The sequence below is a fragment of the Indicator indicator genome, chromosome 9 (assembly GCF_027791375.1).
Source record: "Indicator indicator isolate 239-I01 chromosome 9, UM_Iind_1.1, whole genome shotgun sequence".
Classification (NCBI taxonomy): Eukaryota; Metazoa; Chordata; class Aves; order Piciformes; family Indicatoridae; genus Indicator; species Indicator indicator.
Window position 1 is genome coordinate 3,739,691 of NC_072018.1, and position 12,296 is coordinate 3,751,986.

At 44.9% G+C, this 12,296-nt stretch overlaps 1 protein-coding gene across 1 annotated transcript; it reads right to left on the reverse strand.

Moving 5' to 3' along the window:
- Positions 1-10,044: 10,044 nt before the first annotated feature.
- Positions 10,045-12,211, reverse strand: FBXO48 (F-box protein 48). Its single transcript, XM_054383736.1, has 2 exons — positions 11,717-12,211; positions 10,045-10,384 (listed from the first exon to the last, which is right to left on the reverse strand). The coding sequence occupies exons 1-2, from the start codon at positions 12,209-12,211 to the stop codon at positions 10,223-10,225; spliced, it is 657 nt and encodes a 218-aa protein (XP_054239711.1). The 3' UTR covers positions 10,045-10,222.
- Between the last annotated feature and the right edge of the window lie 85 nt (positions 12,212-12,296).

Consider the following 12,296-nt stretch of genomic DNA (forward strand, 5'->3'; position numbering starts at 1 on the left):
AATAAGAATTCACCATTAACAGAGGACAGAGTCATGTCACTGACTGGAAGTGAGGACCTCAACTCGTCACCTACCATTCAGTGTTGTGGTTCAGTAATTTCAGATACTGCAGTTTTCTCAAGACAAACTTTATACTTCCTCTCTTACCAGCTAGTGATCTTTCTACTGCCATGTTCACCTACACAAGGAATGCCATCTAAGTAAGGAAAGAAACCAACTCACTTGGAACCCTAATCCACTCCTGTATAATCTTCAGTGTTCAGGAAGGGAAGAACTCTGATAACTGTGGAAACACTGTGCAGAAAGCAAGTACAACTTAGTGACAGTGGCCATAGAATCATGGAATTGGTTTGGTTGGAAAAGACCTCTAAGATCGAGTCCAACCATCAATCTAAGACCACCATAGCCTTAAACCATGTCCCAGAGTGCCGTGTCCACAGGTTTTGTGAACACCTTCAGGGACAATGTCTCCACCACATGCCTGGGCAGCCTGTTCCTATGCCTGACCACTCTTTCAGGAAAGAAGTTTTTCTTAATCACCAACCCTCCTGGCACAATTCCAGGTCATTTCTTCTTGTTCTATTGCCTGATACTAGGGAGAACCAGTATGGTGATAGGAGCTTCTGTGCAGGAAAAGTCCCAGTATTTCAAGCATGAAGCAATCTCAGTTCAACTTCTTTGTCATCTTATTTTGACCTTCACTAAATTTCTTCACAAAAATTTGCTCTACAGTTTCCCTCCATATAGGTTTCCAGAGCAGTTGCTACATATGTACTGCCATATTTTACCTGCATCTGGGTTAAGAATCTTGTATGACAAAGGGAAAGATTTCATGCTGTGGTTACTTGAACTTCTTTCTTAGCCTCCAGAAACATACTCAGTCCTTGCTTCTTTGCCTTAGTAAGAGAAAAATAAAACTTTATGCTTTCCATAACTGAAATAAACATTATTATTCAACAGGGTCAGTTTCCCTGATCAGTCCTTGTATTTGTGTCTGATTATATGTATCAGACTTCATGTCTTAAACTTGAACCAGGTCTCCAAAGCTAATTCAGATTCTCTGTGTAGACTGTTCTGTTGCAGACTGATGTTTCTGAATGCAAGTAAACTTATCTTACAATTCTGTTGGCAGATCAGATAAGGTGCCTTGTCCTTACGAACAACTTATTCAGATCTTTTCAGTCTAAAAATAAATCTGGAGTTAAAGCTTCTTCTCACTTCTGTTTAATTATGTCTGTATCTGAGATACTGAGCCTTAAGGTCCTTTGCTTCAGTCCTTTGCTTATCACTAAGAAAACACAGCCCTGCAGGGGCAGCAGGCTGGCAGAGACAGCATCCTCATGTACATTTAAGACATCCAGAGGAAATCAGCTTCTGGCAGGCATTTCCTGTCTCTTACACAAGCTGACAGGATCCCTGAAGCCTGGCCTGTCATTCTGAGGAAGGGAGATTCATGACAGAAAGATAGACTGTTTGTTCAGCCTGCTTTCTTGATAATTGCTTTGTGGTTGCTGCTTATTTTTGCTTTCAGAGCTCACTAACCCAAAAATACCCTATGGCACAGGAAAACAGAAAAAACCCAGCACCCCACACAATCAAACAACAGAAACTTGCTCAGCTTAGCAAAGGAGGGATCCCACTGCCAGTTTTCATAAAACTAAGAATTTTTACTAGTCTTTGACCTTGTCCTTTTTCCTTGTACAGCTGCCCCTCTATGAAAGGTGTTTCCTCTGTAGATGATGCTAGTAATTGTGGAAGAGTTCGGATATTTGTACCAGACTATATCAATATGGTGTCTAACCTCAGAGGTAGTTCACAAGGGTTTGTAGGTGTCTCTGCGTCTTGGCAGAAGTGGGAAGATTTGAAATGTGTGTCTGAGAGCATCCCACCTACATTTCCTGCTGGAAATCAAGGCATTTACCTGAGATTGGTACTGGGAATGACACCAAACTGTTCTTCCTTTCTCCCAGGTCAAGTTTTCACACGTTTCTTGACATCAATAATTAGCTCTGAATTCCAAGGTGAATGTTCTCTAGTCCATTTTGCCTGACAAACCAACTAATACGTTTCACAGACCCCTTCACAAGGGGTAAACAGGGGACCAGGGCTAGGGGCTAGTTTTCAAAGATACTATATAAGAGGGAAAAAAAAGGTTACTTTTATATCATTACAATTGCTAGAGGTACTAAACAGATCTTGTCCAAGGAAAGTCATTATTATAAAGCAAACACAAGTCTATCTTGAGCTTGTAGGGGCCAGTCTAGTTACTCAGAAGGCATGGAAGAGAAGAGGCATATATCTTGAATTCAGAAGCACAAGAGAAGAAAGAGCAGGGCTAGTTCAAGGAACTACTCACTGAAAGAAGAAAAATAGAAGAGCAGACCTTCATGCGTCTTGCTTCCTCCATCTGTTTTCAGCCTGAAGCTATTTAAAATCACAGTTCTAAACATTCAGCAATTACTACTTCAACATCAGTTCCTTTTTTTTTTTTCACTTAGACCATGAATTAGTCTTTTTTTGTAGGCTAAAGGACAGAAAAATAAACAGTTTGTGGAGAGGGACTATATTTATAGTACTCACTTACTGGAAGACTTGTATCATAATCTATTATAAAGATCCTCTTAGGTTTGTGTTTGACTTGCCACGTCTTACATGGAGCAGTTTCCCCTCTGCCCTGGAAGAGTGACTGTGTGCTTACTACAGTCATTTTAGGAACATGTATTAACCAAACACCCATGTACACGTGGAGCACCTTCTTCCATGCTTTAAAGGGGTTTTTGGCACTGGTGAGGCTGCTCCTCAAACGCTGTGCTCAGTTTTGGGTCCCTCACTGCAAGAAAGACATTGAGTTGCTGGAGCAGGCCCAGAGAGGGGCAAAAAAGGCTGATGAAGAGTCTAGAGAACAAACCACAGTCTGGAGAAGAGAAGGCTGAGGGGAGACCTCATTGCTCTCCACAGCTCACTGAAAGGAGGTTGGAGTGAGGTGGGGGAGGTCTCTTCTCCCTAATATCAGGTGATAGAATGAGAGGAAATGGCCTGAACTGTGCCAGGGGAGGTTTAGCTTGGATAATAGGAAGAAATTTCTTTCCTGAAAGAAGGGTCAGGCATTGGAATAGTTTCCCAGGAAGGTGGTGAAGTCACCATCCCTGGAAGTGTTCAAGAAACTTGTGGACATGGCACTTTAGGACATGGTTGTCTTAGGCTGGCCTTTGGACTTGATGAGCTTAGAAGTCTTTTCCAACCGAAACAATTCTATGGTTCTATCCTGTGGAAAGGAAACAGGGCATAGCAAAGCACAGACATACACTGAAACAATAACATCCATCAAGACTGCAGCTGCCCAATAAGCTTTCAGACACAGGTGTTACTTCTTGTAAACCAATTAACATATCAGATGGAAGTAGTTCTTCTTAATGAGTCTCTAGCACTGGTTCCCAAAAGCTGTTTACCTTCCCTATGCTGCAGCCTTCTTCTGAAGGGTAAGGTTAGTATTATTTTGTTGCTAAATGTAGTTATTTTGATGCTGTTCTTTGCAGTGTGTTACTGCTTCTTTTATTTGAAAGAATATTTTACAGAAATTATTAAATATCTACTGAAAATGTGGGTTTGGTAATAAAATAGTTTACTGAGGAATCTTTAATCAAAGTTCCTTCATAAAGAGGAAAAAAAATAGTAAAGACCTCTGAGGTATGATCTGGTGTGTACTGTCAAATTTCTCTTTTAGACAAAGGTTGTATTTGTGTTTGTTAGTGCAATGTTCAGGGCAGTAGTACTGCTTCTGTCTTTGTCTTAGCCTTTATTACAAATGATAAACACCAATTTTATTTTTTTCCCTCCTCTAATTTGTTCTCCAATACTTCAGGAGTTATTTTAAGTTTAAACAACTTGCTTCATGGGGCCTTAGATAAGTTCTTTTTATTGTCTGTGATGTGCATCCATTTGTTTCAAGTTCAGGCTTGGGTAGCCCGATGACTAAGAATCCTCAAAATTTCCCTTAGAGAATGTTTTTGGTGAAGGCCAGAAGTGTTTTAGTAGGGTGGAGTTTTTTTGGGGGTTGTTCATTTGTTGCTTTTTGTTGGTAGGTTGTGTTTTGTTTGTTTGCCTTTATTTGTTTGTGGGTGTTGAGGTTTTTTGGTGGTGTTGGGTTTTGTTTGGTTTGGTGGTTTTGTTTTCGGTTTGTACCTTTTGGAACTGTAAGAGACTATAGGAGGATGAGTAGGTAACTGGTATTATCTTATGGTCTTTTATATTTGGTGTTCTGAGATCACTTAGATGTTTAAGAGCAATATTTAGTGCTGTGGCTAACAAGTTATCTCATGGCCAATGGTGTCCTGTGGCATTAGCAGAGTCTTTGTGTAGAGCTTCAAGTGCCTGGCATTGCAGCAACAGAAGAGCCTGTGCAGTTGACACTCCTATATTGACAAGCAGCACCTCCTTTGCCTGATAAGTTTTTTAAGGACTGTGAGTTAAAACCAGCATGTGCTGTTCCAACACAATATTTTTAGCTGTGGCTCAAGAAAAGCTAATGTTGTATCTGATTTGCGTGCTCTAGCAGGCTACTTGTTGTTTCCCCTGGCTTTGTAAATCCACAGTTGCTGGACATGGGCAGTGGTGTTGGATAGGATGATTCTGAGGATTTAGCAGGACCTATAGGGTAATTGTGCCATTACGTAGAATCGGACTCAGGTTTCATCTGGTAGTCCCCCAGAGACCTCTGAGCTTGCTGTTAGTCACCTCTCTCCTCCCCCTTCTACCCACAGTTGTAGCTCAGGACTTATTTTGGTTTACCAGAATAGTAGAAATGGGTCTAACCCTTCGCACTGAGGCCTGAAAAGCAAACCCCACTACCAACCCCTCCTTCTTAGTGTTCTTGCATTGATCAGAAGCTACTGCTGACTCAGTGTTAAATGCATCAGGTGGTTTCTGCCATGGTTTTGGGGATGGACTTTTCTGAATGAGCAATATGCTGAAAAACAACTCCCAAACATCAGAATGCTCTATGGAATCTGATATGTCTCTGGGCAGCTATGTTTGGAGAGAAAATAACAAATAACATCACCACCCTCCAGATCCTCCCATTTGTGTGGCTGTATTACCTTTCTGTTGGTTCTAGTGGGCTGAAGCCCAACTCTTCTGCTTTCAGTTGGGATATCTGTCACATGGTACCTTCCAGAGGTGACCAGGATGGAGTCATGGAACATTAGTGCCAGCCTATCAACTTGATAGGCTCTCTTGACAAAAATTAGCTTTTAGATTGAAGTGATCTAATGAAGGAAAGTCTGTGGTGATTAAATGTCTTGTGCTTGCTTTTTCATTTAGTCTGACTGTTAATGGCAATGGCCCAAAGCCACTTCCTGCACCCTGATGAAATAAAGCCACACTGTCAGCTTCTCTCTCCAAAAACAGAGCAGTGCAATACTGAGTAGTTGCAAGGAAGGTTCTAACACCACGGGTGGTTTTGGAAATGAAGAGATACTGACCTTAGATGAAGCTTCAGTGTTAGCCTTTTGATGACCAGCTGCCCTGGTGAGGCTGCGTCTGGTATATTGTGTCCAGTTTTGGGCCCCTCAGTTCAAGAAGGACCTTAGGGAACTGCTTGAAAAAGTCCAGCACAGAGCCACAAAAATGATTAAGGGAGTGGAACATCTTCCTTGTGAGGAGAGACTGAGGGAGCTGGGAGAGGGGGAGACTAAGGGATGACCTTATTAATGTTTATAAACATGTAAAGGGTGAGTCCTGAGAGGCTGGAGCCAGGCTCTTCTCAGTGATGCCCAATGACAGGACAACGGGCAATGGGTGGAAGTTGAGGCATAGGAAGTTCCATCTAAACATGAGGAAAACTTTTTCCCTCTGAGGGTGATGTAACACTGGAAGAGGCTGCCCAGGGGGGTTGTGGAGTCTTCTGCTCTGGAGGTGTTAACCCACCTGGATGTGTTCCTGTGTGATCTGCTCTAAGTGATCCTGCTCTGGCAGGGGGGCTGGACTGGATGATCTTTTGAGGTCCGTTCCAGCCCCTAGCATGTTGTGATTCTGTGCAGCAGCTCAGGATGTTTTGTGCAGCAGGGAAACTTTTTTTCCATTCCATAAATCTGGCTGGTTTGATCCCCTGTTGTACAGGGATGTGGGTTGCAGGACATCCTATTTGCTGTGCACTACACAAGCTTCATGTGCTCTCTCAAAAGACTTTGGTGTCTTAGGAAAACTGGGCAGGCAGGAAGGTGAACAGCAGCAGGATGGCCCTGTGGTTAAGGGGATGCCTGGGAAACAGGAGCCTCAGGCACTGTTCTGCAGCTGACACCCTCTGAGGAGTGGGGTAGAAGTGGTGTGTGAATGCATTGGCAAAGTCAGTGGGGTTTGCTAAAGTAGAACTCTCTGCTTCCTCAGAAACTTACGGGTAAGAGAGCTGGGCACTGGAGTGGAAAAAGGGTTTCACCAGCCACCTAGGTGTGAGCGTTGCTGGTGCATGTCCTGGGGTGGCAGAGGGCTTTGCATGGGTGGCCTCAGCTGCTGAGGAGGGATACCTGCGTGCGTTAGCACTCAGTTAGGCACTGGTTGCTGGCATTTCAGTGGGTTTTGCTCACACGTAGGAGGGGAAAGAGATGAGCCCAAACCAGCCTGTGTGGGAAATGCCACTGTTGAGAGCAGTGGATGCTGCTGGGGTGCTTTTAAAAGGAAGAAAGCACAGAGACTCATGGCTTTGCCTCATACACTGGTTTGGTTTGGAAGGTCATCTGGTCCAATACTCGCTGCAGTCAGCAGGGATATCTGCAACTAGATCAGATTGTTAATCCACCCTGCAGCTGAGCTGGCAGGCTGTGGAGGTGGTTCAGGGGCAGAGAGGGGTAGTACAGAAGACCAAAACAGATGTGATGAAATCTCCAGGGGGAATTAAAACTCTTAAAGGAGGAGCTCAGAGTGAGGAAGCAAGCTTTGGTTGCCTGAGAACTTGTACTTAAATACCTGGGTTTTTTTTCTTTCAATAATAAGATTTTTTTTCTTTTTTCTGTTGCTATACTACTGCTACTCCAGGTGTAAAGGTGCAGGCCTTGTTAATTGCATGGCAAGTGCTTAATTCCTTGTATTTAACAAGCACAGCCACCAGATCTGGACTGAGACATGAAGCATGACAAATACTGGTGATTCCTACACTCATAGGAGAGCAGGGAAAAGCTACAGTTAGGTGTAGAGTGAAACACTTCTGTGTCAGGATTTATACCAGGTAAGTTATTTTAAAATTGTATCCTGAGAGAACTGACACGTGAGGGAGAGGGAAGGAGCAGAAAGAGGGGATAAGTGTCTGGGAGTTACAAAGACTTAGAGGAAACAGGAGGAGGTGGGTAAGAAAACTGAGTGACTAGAGCCATGAATATGCAGTTTTCATGCCTTATGATAGACTGGTCACTCTTGAGGCAACAAGCAGGGTATTATTTTCTTATTAATCTATATACACTTTCTTATAGCTCTCTTAAAATCAGGCTAAAAGATACTGTGAGCAAGGAGTGAGGCAACCTACCACACCATTGTGCTTGGGTGTGGTTTGTTGGGTTTGTTTTAATTTGAGCTAACCAGATGTAATAATCTTAGAGCAGAACAGCTACCAACAAAGGAAACAGCATTTGCAACTCGTTGAGCCTTGTGCTACACCCACTGTACTCAGCAATGCTCTTTACTCTGAGTTTGGCAGCAGGGTGACAGCAGAAGCTTCAGTGAATTTGGGGTATTGCATTCATCGTATCCAGTGTAGGAGTTGTCCCTCAAGAAAAGCATCATCTCTTTTGGTGAAGGGTCTGGAGAACAAGTCCTGTGAGGAGAGCTGAGGGAACTAGGGTTGTTTAGTCTGGAGGAGAGGAGGCTAAGGGGACACCTCATGGCTCTCTACAGCTCCCTGAAAGGAGGTTGAAGTGAGGTGTGGACTGGTCTCTTCCCTCTAATATCAGGTGATAGGATGAGAGGAAATAGCCTGAAACTGTGCCAGGGGAGGATTGGATTGGATATTAGGAAAAATTTCCTCATTGCAAGAGTGGTCAGGCATTGCCATAGGCTGCCCAGGGAGGTGATGGAGTCACCATCCCTGGAGATGTTCAAGAGATGTGTGGATGTTGCACTTCGGGACATGGTTTAGTGACCATGGTGGTCTTAAGTTGATGACTCAATGGTCTTAAAGGTCTTTTCCAACCAAAGCAATTTGATAATTTTTATAAAACCTAGTGCAATGGGATCCTGATCCTAGAACTAACATCTGTAAGGAATAAGTGGGAAAGGAAGTATAGGTCTTGCGTGTTTTCCTGCAATGATGTTGATAAAAAAGCTGTGTCAATGAGATATGCTGCTTGTGATGTAGAAAAGGTGCTGGTGCTTGTGAACTCAAAACCTAATGGGGAAAACATAAAGTGGATCAGTTTTGATTAAATCTGTTGAATGCTCTAAACTAGAAAAGGATAATGTACTGTTCTAGAGGGCATTTTAGAACTACCTGTTCATGGGTAGCTGGCAATAAAGGGGAGTAAAAGATACTAGGTATTTTCACCCAGATATTCTGCACTGCTTAAATAATTATGAGAAAATCACAACTGTTGAGGTTGTAAGAGACCTTTGAGATCATCAAGTCCAGCCACTCAGTTATAGCAATCCCACCATTGCTCCTAAGCCACTACCACTAACCCATGTCCCTCAGCACCACATCCACACATCCCTTAAACACTTCAAGGGATGGTGACTCCACCACCTCCCTGGGCAGCCTGTTCCAAGGCTTGATAACCATTTTTGTGAAGAAATATTTTGTAACATCCACCCTGAACCTCTCCTGGCAGCACTTGAGGCCACTTCCCTTTGTCTTGTCTCTTGTCACGTATAAGAACAACCCCCACCTCATCCCAGCCTCTTTTAAGGCAGTTGTAGAAGGCAATGAGGTCTCCTCTCAGCCTCATCTTCTGGAGTCTAAGGGTCCTGGAAGCAGGTTTAAACCAATGGTTTGTTTCACCAGCAACACCCATCAAATAAAACGCTACTTGGTCTTAGCCCAAAGGACTGTAGTGTGTATTCTCAGAGCAAAACTGATCAACTGCTCCATCTAGTGTTGGTGGCCCCGTCGAAGGTACGGGCTGGACCTCACTGAAGTAAACTATCCGTTGAACCTTATGCTCATGACAGGATGCTTCCATTAACTGCCAGAAGGCTCTCTAACGAAGTTTGCAGGAAATATTTGAAATCATAGACTGGTAGGGGGTGGAAGGGAGCTCTGGAGATCGAGTCCCACCCCCCTGCCAAAGCAGTATTACCTAGGACATGTCACACAGGAACACATCCAGATGGGTCTTGAAAGTTTCTAGATAAGGAGATTTCACAACCCCTCTGGGCAGCCTGCTCCAGGGCTCCGTCACCCTTACATTAAAGAAGTTTTTCCTTGTGTTGAGGTGGAACTTCTTGAGTTCCAGTTTGTATCAGACCCCTGAAATGGGCACTGGATGTTGAGCTGATCCCGAGGTGGCTGCCTTGTCCTCTGCTTTCATTTTCAGTATTTGGATTTTGTCCCTTTCCTAGCCTTCCTTTTTGGGCTCCCATGATTATAGAATCATAGAATGGTTTGGGTTGGAAGGGACCTTAAAGATCACCTAGCTCCAACCTCTCTGCCATGGGCAGGAACATCTTCCACTAGAACAGGTTCCTCAAGGCCCTGTCCAACCTGGCCTTGAAAACCTCCAGGGAGGGGGCATCCACAACCTCCCTGGGCAACCTGTTCCAGTGTCTTACCACCCTCACTGTAAAGAATTTTTCTTATCTCCAGTCTAAATCTTCCCTCTTGAAGCTCGAAGCCATTGCCCCTCATCTTTTTACAAGCCCTTGTAAAAAGTCCTTCCCCAGCTTTCTTGTAGCCCCTTGCTGGTACAACACACTTCAAGTCAAACACTTTTTTTTTTCATTAAAAAAAAGCATTTCTCCCAAAATAAAAAGTGCAAATTTTAAGTACAATCAACATCTTTTGTCAATACAGCAGAATGTTAAAGCTGCAAATATAAAATTACAACTGAATCTTTAGTCTTATTTGGAATTTTACAGAATTAAAGTGCAAATAATAAATAATTTTAAAAATAACTTTTTTTTTTTTTACAAGCTTTCAGCATATTTGCAAACACAACTGATTTTGAATGGCAAAATATTTACAGCTTGGCAGTCTGAGTTATTGATAGAACATTCTTGAGTTGCCAGAATCAGCACTGATTTCTCATCTCTCCAGTTCAGCTTGCAGGATTTCTCCCCATGTGTCAACATCCATTGGATACATACTTTTCTCAGGCAAGCTTTTTTGTGAAGGAATGTTGCTGTATTTCCCACTCAGCCATTCTTGCTTCACTTTGCTTTTCCAGTAGTTTCTTAGTAGTGTGATCTGATAGAGAAACAGACAGCTCAGATCTGGGAAATTAACAATGTTCAGTTGCATTCAATACAAGGAGGTTTTGCATTGGAAGAGTCATGCTAGAAACAGGATTTGAAACATGTCTTTGAGTAAGTAGCTAATAAGCCCAGGAAGGTGCACTGCTGCCAAGAAGCAGACCTTGGTCTACTTCCAACTTTTCTAAGTTGGGTGGATAATCACTTCTTGCCTCAGTTCTTTGTGGGTCAAGATGAAAACCCTAAACAAGAAATTAATCTTCCTCCTTACTTCTTAGAAAAAAAGAGTCTTTCACTTTCTCTTCCTATTGAGGTTATTTGTGACCTTTAATTCTTGTTAAATGCAGGCTGGCTGGATTTTTGTCTTCAGCCAGCCTTTTAGTGCAAGAAAATGCTGACTTGATGTTTTCCTGCTTCTATGTCAAATCTCCTCTCCAAAATACAGATTGATTACAGAATCAATACAGGGAGCTCTGGAAACTCCTGTGCAACATTAATAAGATCTGTACATTCAAAGGGCAACCACCTATGGCTTTGCCTCACAGACTCATACAATGGTTTGGGTTGGAAGGGACTTTTAAAGATCATCTAATCCAATCCCCCTGCAGTCAGCAGGGACATCTGCAGCTACATCAGGTCATTCAGAGCCCTGTCTAACCTGACCTTGAATGTTTCCAGGGATGAGCCATCTACTACCCATATGGGTAACTGGGCTAGTGTCTCACCACACCAATTATAAAAAAAATTATTAATTTTATCTAGTCTTAACCTAACCTCTTTTACTTTAAAATCATTACCCCTTGTCCTGTTGTTCATTGAAACAACTCCGATGAAATGTTCATGTCCTTCTTGGAGTGAGGGCCCCAAAACTGAACCCAGGGCTCAAGTTGTGGTGAGTACAGGGGGACAATCACCTCTCTAATCCTGCTGGCCACACTATTGCTGATCCAGGCCAGGGTGCTGTTGGCCTTCTTGGCCACCTGCGCACACTGCTGCCTCATCTTCAGCTGGCTGTCAAACAACACTCCCAGGTCTTTCTGTGCTGGTTTCCAGCCACTCCGAGCCTGGAGTGTTCGTGAGTTTGTTGTGATCCAAGGGCAGAACCCAGCACTTAGCCTTATTAAACCTCATCCAGCCGGCCCTGCCCCGTCGATCCAGCCTGGCCAGGTGCAAAGTGTTTAGGCAGCGGCACGGCTGTTGCACTCCCGAGCCACGCTGTGATCACAGCGGTTCCCTCACAAGCCTGGGCCAGCCGCGATGTGCTGTCACGTCTTTACATATTCCTCTCGGGAACCCCAGAAGCCTGGACCTCTGCCGATCCGGTTACCTTCCAGGAGTAGCCGTTCCCGCGGTCGCCGTCGATCTCCCGCTGGCAGACAGCCCTGACGCTGAGGCAGTGGTGCCGCCACAAGCCCTCGTTGCTCTCGATGACGCGGTGCCAGCCCTTGCACGTCACGGACGCGTGACACAGGCTCTCAACGTCCAGGTCGCTGAAAATCCGGGAGCTGACCTCCGGGGGCAGCACAGCCACGAAGTCGGCCGCGGCTCCCATTCCTCCTCGCCCCCTCTCCCGGCCGGCAGCTCGCTCGCTGGCCATCCCCGCGGCCTCGGGCCCTCCGTCGCCGCCGCCGCCGCCGCCTGTCAGGCCGGCCGCGGCCAGGAGCGCCCAGCACCGCCTAGCATCGCCTCTCCACCCACCGCCATCTCGCTGCCCTCCGCCCGCTGCGTCACGCCGCGGCGGGGAGGCTGCAGCGGGGATCTTGGGAGCAAATCTCGCCGCTCGCCGAGCCGGCGCGGCCCTGTGATGTACCGCAAGCGTCATCGGGCGGCGCCGGCAGCCCACGGCGCTCGGTTGAACCTCGGTGCCTGCTCCCGCTGAAGCCTTGTGTCCCACGGCCAGGGCGGTC

Bases quoted from the DNA above. Each gene is read 5' to 3' on its own strand.
- FBXO48 (XM_054383736.1), bottom strand. From the start codon at position 12,211: ATGACGCTTGCGGTACATCACAGGGCCGCGCCGGCTCGGCGAGCGGCG. The intron at 10,385-11,716 runs GTAACCGGATCG...TTTCTCTATCAG, and splicing joins GGAACGGCTACTCCTGGAAG to ATCACACTACTAAGAAACTA.